General features: G+C 38.8%; 1 protein-coding gene across 3 annotated transcripts in view; it reads right to left on the reverse strand.

The window, feature by feature from the left end:
* Positions 1-22,522, reverse strand: part of MIGA1 (mitoguardin 1) — a 76,270-nt gene that overhangs the window by 38,275 nt on the left and 15,473 nt on the right. For all 3 annotated transcript variants that reach the window (XM_081088440.1, XM_081088441.1, XM_081088439.1), the window contains 3 exons: positions 20,249-20,375; positions 18,573-18,706; positions 17,438-17,561 (listed from right to left, as the gene is read on the reverse strand). In XM_081088440.1, coding sequence (XP_080944566.1) covers positions 17,438-17,561; positions 18,573-18,706; positions 20,249-20,375 — 385 coding nt within the window. The remainder of the gene's footprint in view (positions 1-17,437; positions 17,562-18,572; positions 18,707-20,248; positions 20,376-22,522) is intronic.

The raw sequence follows: 22,522 nt of genomic DNA on the forward strand, positions 1-22,522 counted from the left end.
ATCTAAATGATAGTTACACAAGAGGGTGTTACAAATCACTGTATTTTTTCATTTTGTGCACTTTCCTCTAGGGTTTAGAAGGAAAGAAAACAATAAATCTATACATTTTGGCCCCAAATGGCTAAAAACAGAAAAGACAAATACTTTCTGTATTTCAATGTTGATAGTAAAGCTCCAAATTACTATTAGACATGAATTGCATTTCCTGGTAATGGGAGCATCTATAATGATGCTAGGTTAAAAGTGAAAAGATTTTTATTATTATTATTATTATTATTATTAGTTAAGGTATTACAAATGTGTCCTCATCCCCCCCTTTAACCCCCAACCTCCCCCCCACACACAAACTCATGCTCCCATCCCCCCGTTGTCCATGTCCATTGGTTTGGCTTATATACATGTATACAAGTCCTTCGGTTGATCTCTTCCCCTTACCCCCGCCCTCCCCTACTTTCCTTCTGGGGATTGATAGCCTGATCACTGTTTCTCAGTCTTTGGGTCTGTCCCTTTTCATCAGTCTATGTTGTTCTCTATAATCCACAAATGAGTGAGATCATGTGGTATTTATCTTTCTCTGACTGGCTTATTAAAAGTGAAAAGATTTGATGAGTCTGTTAAGTACAACAGCAAATAGAAAATAATTTATCTGCACCTTATAGGGAAATACTAGTAGTAATAGTGGAGGCTAATGCCACACATATTCCACTCACAACCTTTTTTCTCCTAGCTCATCAATCACTCATCAATCTTTCTTTGCTATTTAGTGATTGGTTTAGAATTTTAAATGGGAATGTTTGGGTGGGGATAATCAATCATTTGCAGAAGAAAGACATGGAAAATAAGAGACGCTTGCTATTTAACAACAATAAAAGTGTGATGAGATTAATAAATATTTATTTTGCATTTACTACTTGCCAGAAACCTAGTTATATGCTTTACATATATTATTTCATAATCCTCACAGTAATCCTTTGAGGTAGGTGAGACATTTCTTTTTTTTCATTTTATATATCAAAGAACCTAAGGTACAGAAAGGTTATAAGTAACTGGTCCATACTCATACAGTTAAGAAATGGAATGGCAGGATTCAAAACCAAGTCATCTGACACCAGAGTCCATGCTATGCAACTATGGAATTGTGGTGTCCAATATGGTAGCTGCTAGCCACATGTGTCAATCAAGCACATGAAATGTGGCTAGTCCGGATTGAGATGAGCTATAAGTGTAAAATACGCAATGGACTTTGAGTCTGGCGCCTTAGACCATTCAGCCATCCTGACACATTACACAATGGATTTTGAAAGCTTTGTACCAAAAGATATAAAATCTCTTATTAATAAACACTAGGCTTAAGAAAATGTTATTAATATGTTATTAAAATTATTTTCACTACTTTCCTTTCACTGTTTCACGTGACTACTAGAAATTTAAAGTTGCATTTGTGGCTCACGTATTTCTGTTAGACAGCACTATTAGAGCATTCCTTTCTCATATCTTATCTGCAGTGCAAAGAGTTGACGAGTTCTTTAGAGGATTTAGATTCAACTCATATATTTTGAGTGACTACTATGTTCTCCAGACTTTCTGCTAAATGCTTTCACAAGCTGTTTATTTCATTTAATATAGGTAACTGCTACATAGACTAGCCTAATTATATACAAGAATGCCTTATAATAACTAGAACAATAAAGGCCATTTCCTAATCAAAATCTTCAGTGGCTCCTTGTCTGGTTTTCAAAGCTTTCCATAATCTTGGTCCACCCTACCTATATAATCTTGTTTTCTATTAATCACTGAAAGACCGCTCAGCTTTATCTGAGTATATTTACTACACTCCCACTTACCACAGATTAATGCAAGGGTTAAAAGTTTGGGCTTTGGAGTCAGCCAGGAAGCATCTGGATTCCAATCCTAGCTTTGTTGTTTACTATCTGAGTAAACTGAGGATAACAATATTGATTTCACTGAGTTGTCACAGGATTAAATGGGAGACTTGTGTAGGCACAGTCCTTGCTACATAGTAAGTGCTAAATAATTTTTCACTAGTAGTATTATTGCCATATGCATTTTTTACTCAAGCTTTTGGTTCCTTCTGCATCTTCTCCAACATACAAATTTCTCTTCTTCTGATCCTTCACCCCATGCTACCCAGGAACATACTATCCTTAGCAAGTATCCTCCAAAAATTAGCTGTTTTATTTTATTCTATGTGAGGCATTGCAGCCAAAGTGTTCAGTCATGGGTCTGGGGCCATACAGGTTAGATTCAGATTCTGACTGCTCTTTATTCGCTGTGTAACCTTGGGTAAGTTTCTTATCTCCTCAGCTCCTCGGTGTTCTCGTTTATAAAATGCGGGTGGGGGTATCTACCTCAGAGTTGTGTGAGGATTAACCAAGTTAATATACGTAAAGTAAGCATTCAATACATGTTAGCTATTCGTATTCTTATGCAAAAGGTAAGTATGTGCCATTTAATATTCTATCTGAATTTTTATTTAACTATTGCCTGAATAAACCTGTCTGTCCCGCTGGACTGACACAACTTCAGTGGATGTACTTTTTCGAATTTTCTCTTTACTTTCTTTTTCTTTCATTTTTGTTTTTCCTGATGGTTCCTACAGTTCTCAATCAAGTATGGAACACATTGTATACACTTAAATATTTGTTCATATAAACACAAAAAAAAACACCTTATTATAAACTGACCATCCCCAAGACATGGAAATCCCTAATTTAAAAAGCCTCTCATGTATTTCCTCTGGCTCATTTTGCCTGTTGCACGACTTTAACTTGTTTTCAGAGCCCTGTTAAAATTCTTCTGTTTCTAATAGCCAGATCTAAATTAATTAAACTCATGACACCATCTTCCAAACCTAAAATATGTAGCGTTAGTCCCTTAATGACTCATCATTAACATTCAATTGCCTAAAAAGAGCTTTCCCCATAATTGGGTGATTAAATATGAAAAATGTGCCATGAGTTACCACACTGACATTTGGCAAGGTAGCTCTTTTTTTTCCCCTAAACTTTTAAAATCGTAAATTAAAAACAATTTTTTTAAACACTTACCTGTGTCCAATACCCAGAACCTTTCAAACATTCATTCCTAGACATAAACTATGTTTTTCTTTGGAAGAACACTGAAAGTATGTTTACTTTTAACTAAACAGTTAAATATTGTAGGCCAAAAATCTGACTGGATTCAAGCCTTCCTCCTTCTTTCACAGTCTCCTAATTCACATATTACTTAAGTTTTTTCCAAAGCAGAATTTGCTTGAAAGTTAAAAAAAGGAAAAACTAGAAGACACTTGAGCCCTGGAGCTTCAGGCCTAGGCCTGTTCCTTTAAACCAGTCCAAGTGGGTTTTCTGCATGCCCTGCTTTGGCCATTACTGGGCACATTCTATTTTCTGTCGCTTAGAAGGCATCAGGTCTATTTTAACCTCAGCAGATTCTAGCGGAGATTCCAAGGATGCCACCCTTCTTTTAAAATCTAGGCTGTCCACTGTGGGTTTTGTAACACCAGTAAGCAGAGGGAGCCTGCCAAATGTCTCAATATCATCTGACTTCTATGTCAGCAGCTATTCTCCAGATGATTTTTAGCAATTTAAATCTGATTTGGAACCTTGTCTTTTCTATGGTCTTATTAAAAATGGAAAAGTTCCCACTGCCAACAAGATAAAGCTATTTTCCAAACAGTCTGCTATAATGTTAAAATAATTAAAAAATCTAGAAAACTATTGCTGCTCTTTATGTGTCTTGTATGACTATCTTTCCACTCCTATTGTGGATAATTTTTATTCCCATTTGTTTTAAAATGCTATAGTAAAGTTGAGAGAGAAAAAAAGTTGAATATAAAAATAAAAAACAACACAATTTAAGAGAGTGAAAGAGCTAAGATATATTTTCTTAATTCTCCTCTTGATGTACCTTAACATTGAAAGGACTAACAATGAAATACACTGAAATAAAAGAAAGGAGAAGTAATCAGTTCTTGATGTGTTATGACTTACACAGTTTTGCCCATGTGAAATAATACATATACAAAAACAGCCAGCTACTATGACACTACCCAAAAAGAGCCTTCCATAGTTATAATTTTTTTAATCCTCACCCAAGGATACTTTTCCCATTGATTTTTAGAGAGAGTAGAAGGGAGAGAGTAGGGGAGAGAGAGAGAAAGAGAAACATTGATGTGAGAGAGACACAATGATTGGTTGCCACCCGATTCAGTCTGGCCGGGGCCAGGTATCAAGCATGCAACCAAGGAACATGCCTATGACCAAGAATCAAACCCAAGACCCTTCAGTCCTCGGGCCAACGCTCTAACCACTGAGCAAACGGCTAGGGCAACTTTCAATATTTTATCACAACTTCATATATGCCATAATTGGCCAACAAAACAACTATGATTCCTAACTGGGAAATAGCTGTCGATGCAAAATAAGTAACAAAAGGAAAGAAAAAGGACTAACAACATTTTCTACCTTTTTTTTAGGAGAAGAAAGAAGTGACGGATAACCCAAAATGTACCAAAAAGTAATCAAGGTTAAGTCTGCAGTTATAGACATGTTAACAGGACTAGTTGGAACAGTGGGTCACTCTGTATGCTACACAGAGGCCCCTGACCAATGTGACAAGTGGCATCAGAAATCCAGCCCATATCTGGGCCTTTTTCTAAATCACAAACAAAGGCCTTATATGGGTGAGTGAACGTCCTAGACTTAAGAAATCCAGGTTGGTAAAATGTAACTTAAGTACAAAAGGGGCAAAGGCAAGCAGTAGGCTTTTCTCTTATTTCTGACAACCTGGCAATTTTCAGACTGTTTAATCTCTGCACCTATTTTAACTTGCATGTAATGCCAGTTAGACTTCACTTTGTAGTATTATTAAATACTTTGAAATTGAGATTATACGCCTTAAAGCATAAAGAAATTACCAGGCCAAATTTCTCGTATGTTCTACAATTTGCACTGTGTATATTTAGAGGTCTGAGTATACAAGTTAAGCCTATAATTCATGTCACTCCCTAAAAATAAACCCTCGGGGAGTTCATTCTCTGACCACAGTGATTGTGCACAAAAGGAAAAGGACAAGGTCTAAGAGCGTCAACTCGGGGCTGTCTGACATCTGACTCAAGATGATAGTTGAGGTATTTGCTCTTGCTGCCAAGCTCTTCCAATATTGCTAAATGTTCTACCTGGCTGCTTACCAAGAAAGAATAACGTCTCTCCTGTGGTCAGAAGGGCCTACTTTACAGCTTTTCCTATTCTCTGCCAGAGAATCTGTGAGATCGGTACGAGGCTGGAAAAATCTGATCTTTCCTCAGAAGATGTCTCACTATCTCAATGAAATTCTCTGCTCTTTTAGCAGGAAAAAAGTATGGGTAAAATATTTAAACTGCACTGGTCAACCCTTCCACAATCTCCTGCAAATGCATACATTTGATTATGACTTTTTAAAAATATATTTTATTGATTTTTACAGAGAGGAAGGGAGAGGGATAGAGAATCAGAAACATCGATGAGAGAGAAATATCAATCAGCTGCCTCCTGCACACCCCCAACTGGGGATGTGCCTGCAACCAAGGTACATGCCCTTGACCAGAATCGAACTTGGGACCCTTCAGTCCACAGGCCGATGCTCTATCCACTGAGCCAAACCAGTTAGGGCTGATTATGGCTTCTTATGATTCTCAGTAGCTCCCTTTTGCCTAAAGGTACAAAACAAGGACCTTCATGATTTAGCTCCTGCCCACATTTCTAGATTTCTTTCCCACCACTCTCCTACATCTACATATATTGTGTTCCCAAGTCATATAAAACTAATACCATTGTAATTAGCTAGTTGTTAATAACAGGAAAGGAGCAAAGGGAAAGCCAGACATAGGCACGTTCACGCATAACACTGGGGGAATGGGACTGGACAAAGGGGAGATACATGCATGCACAGTAAAGCTGGGATGACATAGGGAAGATATCTGCCTATCAATCACACCTGGGAGAGATGGTTGACCAGAATGGGCGTGGCCACTGAAAATCCATGAAAATTTGGGGTACTTAACCCCCTAAACAAAGAAGCTTGTTCTCTTATGCTCTTGACTTTCTTGGTTCCTCTTGGCACGCTTGGCTCATGGCTCACACTTGGCTTCCTTGCATTCTCCTGGGTGGCCCACGGCCATGTGGACCCCACCACAATGGACAAATGGACTACAACTAGCCTAATGCTGTACTGGACCTGTCTCCAACATGGAAAGGAAACTCTGGACACTGCCTTTGCTTCTAGCTCTACTGAAACCCAGCTATACGTCTTCTATGTCTGGACTAAGGGAAATGGGCTTTAGAAACGCAGGGATTTAATTCCATGCAAATAAAAATCACTAATTCTCACAAAATTCTTTTTCTTGGGATATCATAAGATGTCCACCCCAGCAGCACCCAGTGGGGAAGAGGACCCCCACTTCATTGGATATCGAAACAACTGATAGTTCCCTAAACAGGCTGTTATATACCTTCATGTGGTTCTCTCTGCTTGGAATGGCCTTTTCTCCATCGTCTTCCCGGTGGACGTTCTTTCTTCAAGTGTTACACCTGTGAAGCCTTCCTTGAGCCCCCATGAATAATCATATGCTTTTCCTTGGTGTTCCCATAGCACTTTCTGAACACATTATTATAGCATCAACTCCACTGAGCTATATACTTATTTACTATTTCCAAAACTACTGTGTGTTGCCTAAAAGCAAGGATGAAATCTTCTCCATCCTTGTCTCCAGTGTCTTATGCTATGTTTGATAAATACTAGGCAATCAAATGTTTGCTAAATAATCCAGACCCAAGAGTGAGTTCATTCTGTATATATATATATATATGGCATATATATATATGCCATTCATATATATATTTTAGGCATATATATATATGCCTAAAACCATATCTGAAATACGCAAATCAAGGTTGTTAAGCTATGAAAATTCCTGGTTTGTTTTTAAGGGCTAAATTTGTTCCTACACATCAGTATGAAAGAATTTCAGAGTCCTTTGCTTCAGCCAAAAAAACAACATTTATTAAAGTTATGCCTTAAGGGTTTCTTGCTAATACTGCTGTTGCAAATACATACTACTCTCTTTATAGAAAATATAAGCATATAAACTATGAAGCCCAATTAATTTTAGAAGAAATCTAATGAATGCAGATTAATAGGCCTGAACTTTATTCATATAAACCACAGCAACTAAATAATGTCTCCAAGAAACTGTGAGCAAGCTTCATTTGTTGTTAATCAAGTTAATTTTTACACTGGTATTAAATTAAGCAATTTGGTCCTGCCCTAATAGCCTAACCAAAGTGAGTAAAGAATAATCTTAATTTCTGAATGTACTAATATTGAAATAAACTACCAAACCATGTAATAATGCATACCCTACATGACATAATGACAATAGAAGTCTTGTGGGACATAAATCATTCCTTGGTATTAGGTTTTAATCCATTTTCTACCAATCTCTCACTAGTGTTTATAACTAACTAGAGTCTAATTTTTACCAAAATAACTCAGATAACACAAATTTCTATTTAATATGAAAGATAAATATACTTTTATTATGCAATATTTGATATGTACAAAAATTACTTACATACCATAGATGTTTACTGAATCAAAATACAAAAACAAACATTTGTGAATCTACTACCCATTTATCGCCACTTTTCAAAATTTACAAAATTATTTACTTAAAATGAAAAATAATATAATGATGCAGAAGACAGTACTGTACCTATCTTTTTCTTGCCTGATACCCATGAAATATGAATCTCCATGTGAATTATAAGAAGTCACAGATATTCATATATTTCAGCAAAAAACAGCAGTAGATAACCAAAGATTAACCACATGTCCCAAAACAGATGTTACTTTTAAGTTTTTAGGCTCCTTAAACAGGCTTCAGGCACTTCAGTTAGGAAGTATAGGAAAGAATGGAGCAGGAAAGGAAAAGTTAAAAGAAGGATGTTTTACTTTGTGGAGGGAGCTTAAGCTTGGAGTTTTAAGAGGTATATATTAACCTATATTGCTTTCTAACTGCTTCAAAAGAGTAAGTTTTAACTGGCCAATCAGAGCAGAAGTAACCAACAGAAAGGATTTTTGCCCTTATTTGTCACATGTAAAGCACACAGTGTGATTGGGGTGGGGTGCTGGTGAGGAAGCATAAAGGTTAGAAAAGAAATAAATAATAAACATGTTATCATCCACAAATATGTGGTCTAGATAAAAATTCCAAAAGAACCTATGACAAATTACTGGTGGCAGAACTAATAGGCAATCAGAAGGATTGCTGATAATATTTAAATGCAAATATCAACATTTTATTTTTATTTTTTTTAAATATATTTTATCGATTTTTCACAGAGAGGAAGAGAGAGAGACAGAGAGCTAGAAACATCGATGAGAGAGAAACATTGATCAGCTGCCTCCTGCACATGCCCCACTGGGGAAGTGCCCACAACCCAGGTACATGCCCCTGACCGGAATCGAACCCGGGACCCTTCAGTCCGCAGGCCGACGCTCTAGCCACTGAGCAAAACCGGCTTCAGCAATATCAACATTTTAGATAGCAGCAACAAAAATTTCAAAATGTACATTTTAAAATGATACCATGATAACAAAACTATAAGGGACCCAGGAATAAAAATACATAAGACCTCCATGGAGAAAATTATTTAGAATTACGAAAGACATAAAAGATTTAAGTAAATGAAGAACCACACCATGACAATAGATAGAAACATTAATCTAAATTCTCCCACAGGCTGACCTATAAATGCAATGTAATAATCAAAATCCCAAGAGGCATATTCATGACACTTGGCAAACTCTCCTAAACTTCACATGGAAAAGCAAGGGCAAAGAAGAGCCAAGGCAATTCTTTATAAAGAACATAGTGAATGGACTCACCCTGCCAGGTGTCAAGACTCATAAAACCATATAAAGTGACAGTAATTAAGACACTGTGAAGCCAATGCAGGACCAAATCGACTAAAGATGCACATATAATACAACCTGACATATGACCAGGGACATTTCAAATCAATGAGAACAGGATATATTATTCAATGAATAGTGCAGAGGCAACCAGTTATCTAAATGTTAAAAAAAAAAAATAGTAATTATAATATACATTTAAAAAACCAGCCCTAACCGGTTTGGCTCAGTGGATAGAGTGTCAGCCTGCGAACTGAAGGGTCCCAGGTTCGATTCCAGTCAAGGGCATTGATTGCGGGCACATCCCCAGTAGGATGTGCAGGATCGATGTTTCTCTCTCATCGATGTTTCTAACTCTCTATCCCTCTCCCTTCCTCTCTGTAAAAGATCAATAAAATATATTTTAAAAATAAATAAATAAAATAAAAAACCAGCTCCTGGCAGATTAAAAACCTGAATATGAAAAGCAAAACTTTCTAAAGTACAAAAGAATTCTCTTTATACCTTCTAAACAATACACAAAAAGCACAAACCATAAAGGAAAGATTGATAAATGTGGTAACATTAAAATTAAAAATTTTAGACCACTGAGAGACGTTAAACAAAATGAAGATATGAGAAGGAACTCTCATACACTGCTGGTGGAAGTTTAAATTGGTACAAATACTTTAGAGAGTGGTTTGATGCTATCTGCTAAAGCTAAAGAGCATAACTGATAACCCATCAACTCTGTATCTATAGCAGTGTTCACTACATGGTTCTTGGTGTACACGGCATCTGTTTCTCTTTCTTGGCTTCTAGAAAAAGGTCTAGGTCTGTAAACCTCTCACTGTTGTGCTGGGTCTCCCTCTCCTGAGCTGGACAAGTGCTAGCAGGGCTTACAAAGCAGGCAGGAAATCCTTATGGAGCTAGCCAGGTAAGTGTACTAAGAATTTGCTTCGCATTCTCTCCGCTTCTCTAAATAATTTCTTTTAGGGCAAGGGAGAAAGTGTAGGAAGCCTTAACACATTGTCTAATACAGCCATTAGCAAAAAAAAAAAAAAAAAAAAAAAAAAAGGTTCAAAATGAAGTTAATACTATTTTATAATAAAAATCTGGGTCTTTTTGTATTCTCAATTTATTCAGAATGCAGAGAGACTAATGAATCTTTAAATGGTACCTGTAAGACCAAAAAATAGCATTATTATGGAACAGAGAAATGTATGAGCGGTTTCCTCTGGCTTGAAAATCAAAGGGTACACAGAGGAAGTAACTTCAAAGAGTTGTGTTCTATCAGAAAAAATGTTTCACAGCATGTTGAATTATGCAATGAAACAGCAAAAGAATGTAAAAAAGAAAAACAAGAAAAATTTACTAAAAACCTGAAGTTGGTTATGTAACTAAAATCTTAGAGAATTTTACTTCTGGAAAAGACCTTATTCAAATGTCTGGGTTATATGGAAAAAGTAAAACAAATAGGTCAGAAAAGTGGTTTAAGAACCTGGTAGTGCTAAGATGAGAACTCTATACCAAGAAGGTAACCCCAAAACAAGATACGGATGTGCCAGTGGGGAGTGACTGGAGGCAGGAACCCAGTTAGGAGATTATTCAACCCAAGCAAAACATAATGAGGCTGCAGAGGAAAGAGAATGAATGAGAGCTATATTATGGAGGCAGAATCAACATAATTTGCTAAATAATTGGATGTGCTGGCAAGAAGGAGTATACCCATTATCATTTTTTCCCCTCCTCTCCATATGGCAAGATCAGGAATTAAGGAAAGATAATAGTCTTAGCTACATATAGAATATATACTTTTGCAAAGTATCAGTCCTTCAGATGATGGTTTTCTTTTCTAACACAGAAAAAAAGTGGATTTATAACATGCATCCAATTTACTTTCTTGAATAAATCATTTTAAACATGGGTTAAATACCTTGTTTCAGGAAATGGAAATTTGTTACTACTATAATATGAGAAAAATCAATAAATTCCCAGAAAAATGAATGTTGTCTAGAGAATATAATTAAACAATATCACTGTAAAATAAGTTATGAACATATGATATCCATCTACTTATAATCAGGCAATTTAAAAATAATCTTAGAACAGGCCTCACAGAAATTCTAGAATATAACTGCAATATAAATAGAGAACAAGTGTTTACTGTGTGCCAATACTAAAATATGACACAAATTATTTCATTAAATCTTCATAATTCTATAAAGTTGATCCAAATATACTGCTGCATTTTATAGCAAAAGAAGCCAAGTCTAAGAGAGATCAAGGCTTGCTTCGGTTTCATAGCCAATAAGAGTGAGAGAGGCAGAATTTCAACCCATTTGTTTAATTCTAATGCCACACATTCTTTAACCACTGAGCATACTGTTTATAACTGAAATCATATTGTAGTTTTTGGTTGAGCCTTCAAAAACTACAATAACAAAATTGTAAATTAACAACTGCAATTTAACAATTCACTGAAAAACAGAAACTACAAATAAACATAACACTGCTAGATGCTGTTAGCTAGAAGAACTTGCACACTAATGGAAATTCACACCAACACTAGGTCAAGTCTGTGTGCATAACCTCCACACTCTGTCTCACTCTGAGTTACAGTAGCAGGTGTATATAAAACATGCCAGAAAAAGAGTGGTGACCTAAATTTAACTTCTAAGGCTTAGAGCAGACAGAATGGCAGTTATGAGTCACAGGCATCTAATATGTAGATAAAATGTGCTGCCCTCTAGTGATTTCAACACCTCCCATTAACACTAAAGTCTCATAAGTAAAGAAAAACAATTCAAATTTTCATTTCACTTTATGATAAGATAAATAGAATACCTATTGTTTAAGCCAAGAGTAAACTTTTGGTGTGTAAGACCAAATATAGAAATATATCCAATAATGATTATTCACTAATTCAGAATGGTTAAGGAAATACCAGTACAGAACATGTGAAAGATCCATTAGTGAATACAGGGTGGTTACATTTTATGCAAGGGATTTATGTCTTACAATACAATTCAAACCCTGCTTATTTCAAAGCTTTTTTCCTTCGGAAATAAGTGTAAAGACAGGTTGCAATACATACAAGTATTGTACTGTATTTCTATTTCAAGGATAGCTTTAAAGCATAATAAATGACTATAATAAAATCTGTTTTTAAGAACGCTTTAAAAACATAAAGTATTCGTAGTAAGGTACAGCTCTGTACCACTATCACTTACTTCCAAAATATCAAAAATATTTCCTATTTTAACACAAATGATAGCTTGGTTAGGAATGCATTAGAACGGTTGTGATTTTGGAGCCAGGATGCCAGAGATTCTTAATTTAACATTAGGAGTAAAAATAATAGCAAAATAATCACCAAGACCACGTGCAGAAGTTCCCATGCACGTACTAGTACACAACAGAATGGTTCACAGGATAGTGACAAAGGATGCTCAGTATTTCTAGTTACCAGTTAAAGTGGTACCACCTGGAGTAAACATGGTTTTTAATTCACCAGGCCTACCAGCTTTGAAACAAAGTGATTCTTGATCTTTTTTTTTTTTTAATTTTGGGTATTAAGCATTGTTTAAAATTTTTAGCATTAGGTGCTATTTTGCACTGTTCCAAATTCACAAAAATATGCTTACTTAAAATTAGCTTGCCAAAACCGGTTTGGCTCAGTGGATAGAGCGTCAGCCTGCGGACTGCAAGGTCCCAGGTTCGATTCCGGTCAGGGCATGTACCTGGGTTGCGGGCACATCCCCAGTAGGAGATGTGCAGGAGGTGGCTGATCGATGTTTCTCTCTCATCGATGTTTCTAACTCTCTATCTCTCTCCCTTCCTCTCTGTAAAAAAATCAATAAAATATATATATAAAAAAAATTATCTTAACAGAATCATACTGTATTTTTCTTTACTGATTTCAGAGAGGAAGGGAGAGGGAGAGAGAGATACAAACATCAATGATGAGAGAGAATCATTGATCAGCTGCCTCCTGCATGCACCCTACTGAGGTTCGAGCCCGCAACCTGGGCATTTGCCTTGACTGACCAGGAATCGAACCCGGAACCCTTCAGTCTGCAGGCCGACGCTATATCCACTGAGCTAAACCCATTAATGCCATACTCTATTTTTAACAGCTTTTTTTTTTTCTGGTAGAAAACATTACTGTTTTATTTTTGTTTTGTTTTGTTTTTTAATAGCTTTACTGGAATACTAGAGGCCCGGTGCACGAAATTCATGCATGGGTAGGGTCCCTAGGCCTGTTGGCAATCAGGGCTGATCTGCGGGGCAATCAGAGGATCCATCAGAGGGCCCTGCTGGCACCCACCTTGGCCGGCCTGGAGCTGCCCACTCACTGGCCCCACCCTCTGCCACTCCTGCTGATTACCTTCCTCTGCAGGGTGACTGGCGGGCAATTGGTGGGGGGGGGGGGGGGAGGCTGCTCGCACCTGTCTTGGCCGGCCTGGGGCCTGCGGGCTAAGGGCAGTTCCTGCATTGAGTGTCTGCCCCCTGGTGGTCAGTGCCCACCATAGGCCACAGGCCAACACTATCCACTGAACCAAACTGGCTAGGGCTAAAATATATTTTTATTGATTTTAGAGAGGAAATGAGAGGGAGACAGAGACAGAAACATCAATGATGAGAGAATCATCGATTGACTGCCTCCTGCACACCCTACACTGGGCATCAAGCCCAAAATCAGGCATACGCCCAGACCAGGAGATGAACCATGACCTCCTGGTTCCTAGGTTGATGCTCAACCACTGAGCAACACCAGCCAGGCTATACTGTTTATATTTTGAATTCCAAATTCGTGAAATAAGTTTTGCTGAGGCTCTAACTTTGTCAATAAAACCTGACCCGTGTGCCTTCCAAAACTAAGATGATTTGTAAGGGAGTATAAAACCAGCTATGAATACTTAGGGCAAATATCTTACCTGCAGAAAAGCTCAGCACTGGCAATATTTTCAAATAAAATGTCAACTTATATTAAACTTTTTCAAAAAATTTTTTACATTTTACTAAATTACTAGCTAAGTAGATAAATACACATATATTTTAGTATATCATAAAGTATCCTAAGATATCTTTACAATCAAGATAAAATAAATGTGAAAGTAGAATCAGTTGAATTTTTACCTGCATGAACAACAAAGTGTCTTAATAATTCTTGGTATAGCTAATATAATATTGTTTTCAACTGTAATAAAAAATTTTTGAAAATATTTTATTAATAATGATTCTTGGGACCTAAGGTAACTTGAAAAGGTCATGCCTCAGATCTCTAACTCTGACCCCATCCATTTGCAATGTGATGTTGTGATATAATACGTAATATATATTTATCAAGTTCCTGACACCGAGCTCCTAAAATCCTTGGAATTTCCTGAGTGATGAGGGTTACAGGAGCATCTTTTATTATTTATAACTAGAGGCCCAGTGCAAAAAAATTTGTGCACTCGGGGGGGAGGATTGGTCCCTCAGCCCGGCCTGTGCCCTCTCGCAGTCTGGGACCCCTCAGGAGATAACGACCTGCTGGCTTAGGCCTGCTCCCGGGTGGCAGAGGGCAGGCCCAATCAATAGATGCAGCCTATGGTCGGGCTCAGAGCAGGGCCAATTGGGGAGCTGGGGCGCCGCCCCCTGTCATGCACAGAGCAAGGCGGATCGGGAGGTTGTGATGCCACCCTCAGTCACGCTCAGGGTAGGGCCTATTGGGGGGTTGGGGCACCGCCCCCTGTCACACTCAAGGAAGGGTCGATGGGGAGGTTGCGGCGCCACCCCCTGTCACGCACAGAGCAGGGCCAATCAGGGGGTTGGGGCGCTGCCCCCATCACGCTCAGAGCAGGGCCCATCAGGGGGGTTGGGGCTCCGTACCCTGTCACGCACAGAGCAGGGCCAAACAGGGGGTTGGGGCGCTGCCCCCTGTCACGCACAGAGCAGGGCCCATCAGGGGGGTTGGGGCTCTGTACCCTGTCATGCACAGAGCAGGGCCGATCAGGGGGTTGGGGTGCCGCCACTGTCACACTCAGGGCAGGGCCGATGGGGAGGTTATGGCTCTACCCCATCACACACAGAGCAGGGTCGATCAGGGGGTTGGGGCGCCGCCACTCTCACACTCAGGGCAGGGCCGATGGGGAGGTTATGGCTCTACCCCATCACACACAGAGCAGGGCCCGTGGGGGCGGGGGGGGGGGGGTTGGGGCACCACACCTTGTCACACACAGAGCTGCAGGGCGATCAGGGGGTTGGGGAGCTCCCCCCTATCAGGCACAGAGCAGGGCCGATCAGGGGATTGGGGCGCCTTCCCCTGTCACGAACAGAGCAGGGTGGATAGGGAGGTTGTGGTCCCCTGTCACACACAGAGCCGCAGGGCAATCAGGGGGTTTGGGCACTGCCCCCTGTCACACTGATCCCGGTGCTGGGAGGCATGTTACCCTTTTACTATACAGGATAGGGGCCTGGTGCATGGGTGGGGGCCAGCTGGTTTGCCCTGAAGGGTGTCCTGGATCAGGGTGGGGGACCCCACTGGGATGCCTGGCCAGCCTGGGTGAGGGGCTGATGGCTGTTTGTAGCTGGTCACACCCTTCAGGGTGGGGGTCCCCACTGGGGTGCCTGGCCAGCCTGGGTGAGGGGATGATGGCTGTTTGCAGCTGGTCACACACCCTTCAGGGTGGGGGTCCCCACTGGGGTGCCTGGCCAGTCTGGGTGAGGGACTGAGGGCTGTTTTCAGGCTGGCGGGTGACTGAAGCTCCCAACTGCTCCTTTTTTTCTTTTTTTTTTTATTCTGGGCCAGCTTTAGCTCTGGCTCCAGCTCTGAGGCCTCTGCTGCTGAAAGCAGGTATCTGGTTTGTTTGGGTTCTATAATTGAAACACTGTATCAACTCCAGCTCTGAGATCCCGGGCTCGCTGAAAGCAGGTTTCTGGGGTTTTATTTACCTTCTATATTTGTAACAATGTTTCAAACTGCAAGCTCATAGGCCGGTAAGGCAGGCGGGGAATGTTGGATTCCTCTGTCACTGAAGCAAGCAAGCCTCATGTTAGCTTCAAGCTGCCTGGCTGCCGGCCGCCATCTTGGCTGGCAGTTAATTTGCATATCTTGCTGATTAGCCAATGGGAAGGGTAGCGGACATACGCTAATTACCATGTTTCTCTTTTATTAGATAGGATAAGCCCTTTTCAACCCATAGGAGAATTTATGCTAATTAGGTGACTCTTAGAGAAAGGGGGTTGGATCCAAGGAAACCAACCTGTGATTAGAAGCTTGGAACTTTAAGATCCAACCCTGACCCGAGGGGAGCAGGGCTGGAGAGGACATTAATCACCAATTGTCAATGATTTACTCAATGGAGCCTACACAGTGAAGCCTCCAGAATGCTCACTACAGAGCTCAGAGAGCTTCCAGGTTGGTGAACACATCCAGGTGTCTGGAGGGATGAAACTCTGCCCATTCCCCTATGCCTATACAAATGAAATCTCTTACCTAAATTCAAAATGCACAGACACGTAAACAATTCAAAATGCAGCCACTTTCAGTACTTCACCTTCAGAAATAAATGTTGAAAAACTTAACATTCCTTAACTGGTTTTTTGTTTTGTTTTTTACTAGAATGCAACAATCCTCCTCAATAAAAAGACTCAAATTATTTTTAACAAAAAGAGATAATTTTGTCTTATTTCATTTTTTGGAGCATTTACAGAAATTCAGGAAGCAATTTGAATAATTCTTTCTTTGGAAGACTTAAGTCTCTTAAAAAAACACAAAAAGAAGTCTCTTCAACGTTCTTTTCTCTTTAAAATAGGAAACAAAGGCAATGGTATATAATAATATATGTATTGATTACTTACATCAAAATCTAGCCTGCAATTAAAACGGAGTCCAAGAAATACAATTACTTAAAATATTTTAAATGTGTGCAATGATTGACCTGCACATTTCTGGTGTGTCTTAATGTCCCACTTTTATATTATTGTTTATTTTATCCCTCTCTCTAGCACTTTAACTGGGATTCTTTCACTTAGAATATACCAGATAATTTTAAAATAATGTCACAATCCTTCCTACTACAAGTGCTTAAATTTATACCTTTTTTTAAAAAATTGATTTTAGAGAGGAAGGAAGGGGGAGAGGGAGAGAGCAAGAAAAACATCGATCTGTTGCCTCCCATACACAACCTGACCAGGAATTGAACCCACAACCTGCGTATGTGCCCTGACTGGGAATTGATCCCGAGACCTTCCAGTGCATGGAACAACACTCCCACCAACTGAGCCACACCAGCTAAGACTTGACTTTGTATCTTAAAGCCATTAAGTTTACTTGAAAAATAAAACTGAAAGAAAAAACAATAAATATGATAGGACATTTTTGCTCTTTGCTATTTCATAAAAAATAAGTAACCATAGTAATATAGTTAAATGATTACAAGAATATAAAAAATAAAACCACATATTTAATAAAAACCATGTAATATATCCATCTTACCAAAATCGTTAGCAAGAGAATTAGGATCAGATGCCCCCAGCGTAGCTTCAAACTCCTCTTGGAGACGATATGCTCTTTGCAGCAGAGATTCAAGCTTATGGATAAATTCAGTGCTAATAATATCCTAGAAACAGAGAAAAAGGAACACAGCGAAATTATATTTTAATGTTGAACTCAGAAACATTTTCCACTTTTAAATGAAAGGCACGGAAGTGTGGGATATAAAAAACTACTGTTGGGTGGTGAGAATACTGTGACAGAAGTCAGGAGGCCTGGGTTCTAGCTGTGCCTCTGGCTAAATCATCTCAGTTCTCAGAGATTCGGTGTCTTTGTGAAATTGTGTTGGATTAAATCAGCGATTCTCAAAGTAAGGTCCCTGGACCAGCAGCATCAACATTATCTGGGAGCTTGTTAGAAATGCAAATTCTCAGGACCTACCTCAGCCCCACTGAATTAAAACCCTAGGCCTGGCTGGTGTGGCTCTGTGGTTGAGCACTGACCCATGAACCAGGAAGTCACAGTTCAACTCCAGTCAGGGCACATCCCTGGGTTATGGATTCAATCCCCAATAGGGGGTATGCAGGAGGCAACTGATCAATGATTCTCTCTCATCACTGATGTTTCTATCCCTCTCCCTTCCTCACTCTGTAATTAATAAAAAAAACATTAAAAAAAATTTTTTTTTAACCCTAGGGGTGGGGTTCTCAAATCTGTGTTTTCACAAGCCTTTCAGATGATTCTGATGCATGCCCAAATTTGAGAATCACTAGCCTAGATGATCAGTAAGTACCAGTCCAGCTCTAACTCAATGTGAGTTCTATGAATATAAGGGAACTTAATTAAATCCAAAGCACAAAACAGACATTTACAAATTCCTTTAGAAATCATATCTGCTTTAATTCTATACATTCTTAGAAAATCAGGAAACTTGATGATAATTTGCAAATTTGGAATGTAACAAGTAACTGAACAGAAAAAGCCCAATCAGAAATAGTCCCAAATAATCCTAGGGGAGAAAATAAGCAGTTCTATTATTAAATGCCATAGAAAGCAAGTGCACTGAATCAACAATAAAAATAGTTTGATTCCTCCAATACTATGAAGACCACTCTCAGATAAATCACCCTTAACTTACATCTACACTTTCTTCAGCAATGGCATCTCCTGCACCCAATTTAATGGAGCTACAGGCTTCATCTTCAGCCTGTCTATTTCGAAAGGTTAGAGCTTGTTCCCATCGACGCAATGCCTCTTCAAACAATTCCATACCTAAAAATTAAGAACAGAACAATTGTAAGTAAGCAAAACCAATGCCAAAATAAATCATCTGGGGTCTCAAGTGTTTTTCACATTGTTATCATCAATGGCAAACAATCTGACAGTAATTTCGGCACTAAAGAATAATTTTATGCTCACATCATTTCATAGTATAATCTTAATTTCCCAATGTATTCCAGTAGTTCCAGTCAACCAAAAATAAGAGAGAAATGACATTTACAAATGTAACTCAAATGTATATGGTGCTTAGGATTTTTCTAGAACAATATCTTGAATTCATCAAAAGTCCAACAATAATGGCAAATTTTTATAGTCACACAACTATCTTTCGAAATACCCCTAAGTTAAAATGAAAACTGATAAATAAGTAAAAGAAACTATTTGATAAGAAGCTATCAGGTGACCCATAGGGCTCTTACCAATCCTGATTCTATGATATTCAGACTCCTACCCGCTTCTCAAGTTTTGCTCTATTTCTTTTCAATATTCCAAGAGAAGCTGTGAGGTAGTTTTACTAGACATAGAGTTATCTAGAAGCATAGTGAGCTTAATGCTCTGAAGACCTTTGGAAAAGGTGGCAAAAGAACTACTCTTACACCTTTCCACACAGGCAGGAGTACCTACTGTGATACTACTGGAGATGATCAGAGTGCACTCAGAGGCACACAGTCCTAACAAGTCATCATCCCCTTTACTGCTCATTGCCTGGGAGCTACATCAAGGGTTTGGGGGCTTTTTTTATTATTAATTAATATGAGTTTCCTTTCGTTAAAAGGAATATAGCCTGAAATAGAGTAGAGAAAAACAGTGAAAAGCATTCTCTGGTTTTCTTTCTGAGATCCAGTGAGACTTTCTAGACATGCTAGTGATCAAGCCAAGAGATGTAAAACACAGGCCTCTTTCTATTTAAAATCTTCTCTGGATAGAAGAAGAAAACCAATAATAGTTAGGTAGAAAGGTAAATGAAGAGAAAGGCAGGAACTTAAATCAGGAGGCCACAAGCCAGAAACCACTAAGAGCAGTTCTCAACCTGTGGGTCGAGACCCCTGAAAATACATCCTGCATATCAGATATTTACATTACGATTCATAACAGTAGCAAAATTACAGTTATGAAGTAGCAACGAAAATAATTTTATGGTTGGGGGTCACCACAACATGAGGAACTGTATTAAAGGGTCGCGGCATTAGGAAGGTTGAGAACCACTGAGATACTAGAAGAGACAAGAAACAGATTCTCTCCTAAGACTCCAGAGGGAGCATGGCCCTAATGACACCTTGATTTCAACCCAATGATAAAGATTTCAGACTTCTCACCTCAAGGACTCTGAAATAATAAATTTCTGCTGTTATAAGCCACCAACTGGTAATTTGTTACAGCACCCTCAGGAAACTAATAAAATAGATTGTGTTATATACACTAGATTCAGTAGATATAAGAACATTTTAAAATTATAGTTGCTTCCCTTAGAACGAAGTTCTTTAGTTTCATATTAAATAAGTATATCTTAAAACTTTATTATGTTATTCCTACCCATCAAGTATAAGTTCTCAGGAGTAGTCACAGGAATGTTAACAAGTTTAATGTCATCTTCATCTGTTTTGTCCCAGGAATTAGAATTGCCACAAGCACAGCTATGACAAGAATTGACACTCTGGACCTAAAATTAAGATGGACAAAAGTTACTTCAAAATCTCTTTTTTCATAGTATTTTGTAACTTTTTATATTTATAAATTATTTATATAAATCCTATTTCTAGCAAAACAATCCATAATATTTCTACTTGAAGAAATAAATCTGACTATATTTAATCAAATTTCGGAGTAATTAAGACCCTAAAAATTCTAAGACCCTAAAAATTTTATTTGTTCAAAAACACACAAGTAGAACAATATTTTAAACATAAATAAGTTATTTTCATCAAAAATCAAGCAGTTTTTTATAGTTCATTGGCTTATTAAGTATTTACTTATAAATTTTATCAACACCTACTTTGATTTGAGGTAACTAGTGTTAACCCAAAAATAAAAGGGTAAAGTGAGAGGCAACAAGCATTTATTAGAGATCCATAAGAATAGCTACTCAGGCAGCACTGATTCAGGCAGAAGTCCTATAAGTGTTCTGAGTAGGAAAGAAAGGCAAGGGGTATCTATGAGGAAGAAAAGGGGGCCAACTACTCAATGAAGGAAGGCATTTCTGTAAGTGCAGATAAACTAAAATAGTGATGCTAATTCTAAACCATGTTTTTCATTTTCGATCCGGCAGTCATAGTATTTCTGATTTCTGGTTATCTTTGCAGTTATTTGGGGTATAATGCTGCTTTAGGCCTAGTAAAAAAGTTATTTTACCCTGGTTTTACATTCCAAAGATTTGAGGTACAATAAGACTTGCAAGGCAGTTTCTCTGGGTTAGCAATTCTGACTCCATTTTAAAGTGGTTCTGTTTATATAATTTTTTTACAATAGCTTATTTTCCATTTAAAATTTATCACAATGCTCATTCTCTAATTGATAACTACAATTAAAAAGCCTCTACCCGCTTCCCTTCTCTAACAAGGTTCACTGAGCCAATCATTTCAGTCACCTCTGTGCAGGTAACTTCCAAATCTATAACTCCAAATCTGTCCTCTTTAGAGAAATCTAAACCCACATTTCCATCTGCCTATCTGGTGACTCTACCTGCCTCTTCTGCTGGCATCTCAAACATTATATCAAAAAAGTACAACAAAAACTCTTCTTCCTCCTAAATTTACTAGTAGTACTAACTTCTATCCCCATAATTTCTCAAATAGAAAACAAAAAGTCATCTTTAACCTCTCCCCCCACCTCTTTTGTAGGCCCTGTCCCCTCCATCCCACTCCCATTGTCATGACCCTGATTTAGGCATTCTTTAAAGGGCAGAAATCCGGGTTCACAGACCTGGTAGGGGCCTCCCTAGGTCACTGAGGCAAGTATAGTAAAGTGATTCTAAAGTCTTGTTATTCACAGTATTATCATGAGATTCTCTTTTTCTACCGCCTTGTTAAGGACAGATTCAACTTCCAGTAGAGAAAATTCAAAACAGAGGCACTTCTCTGACACAAAAGTCCAAATTATAGCATGGCCATATATGTACTTCATTATCCTGCTCAATTTCACAGAGGAACTGGAAGTTTGCAGGCCTTTGATCTAGTTGTTCCTGCCATAGAATAGCCTTTAAAAATTTGTTATATTTTTAGGCATTTAAGAATAGAGCAGATAAAATAAAATGGATTAAAAATGGCTGCACAGACATGCTCCCAGGAACAGGCTAGAATTACAACTGAAATACGGAAAGGCTTCCTGAATAATCAATGGAAAACTCACAGGAGAGAATCCTGACACCCAAGGATCGAAGGTGGAGACTGCATATAGACTGGTAGGAGGGGTGGAGGCGCAAAGGGCTGGCTGAGCACCCACAGAAGGCAACTGAATTCCCGGAGAAATATCTCAGTTGTGGGAGGGTGACACTGAGAACTCTGGGATCTAACCCCAAAGCTGGACTCCCCAGCACAGAGCACCAAACTGAGGAGGGTACCCACATAACATCTAGCTGTGAAAAGCAGTGGGGTGCTGTCTGCCAGGGAGTGGCAGCTGAAAGTTCAGGCACCCTCTTAAAGGGGCAATGCACAAAAATTCCCTTTGGAGCCACCCACCTTGTGCTCCGGCAGAGAGAGGGTGAAGTGGACTGGAGCTGAAAAAGCAGAAGCCAGGATTGGGGACTCAGGGATAGAGCTCAGAAGGTAGACACCCAAGTTTCCTGGGCTGAGTCATTCCCTCACACAACGG

This window comes from Myotis nattereri, assembly GCF_964212035.1.
Source record: "Myotis nattereri genome assembly, chromosome: 3".
Lineage (NCBI taxonomy): Eukaryota > Metazoa > Chordata > Mammalia > Chiroptera > Vespertilionidae > Myotis > Myotis nattereri.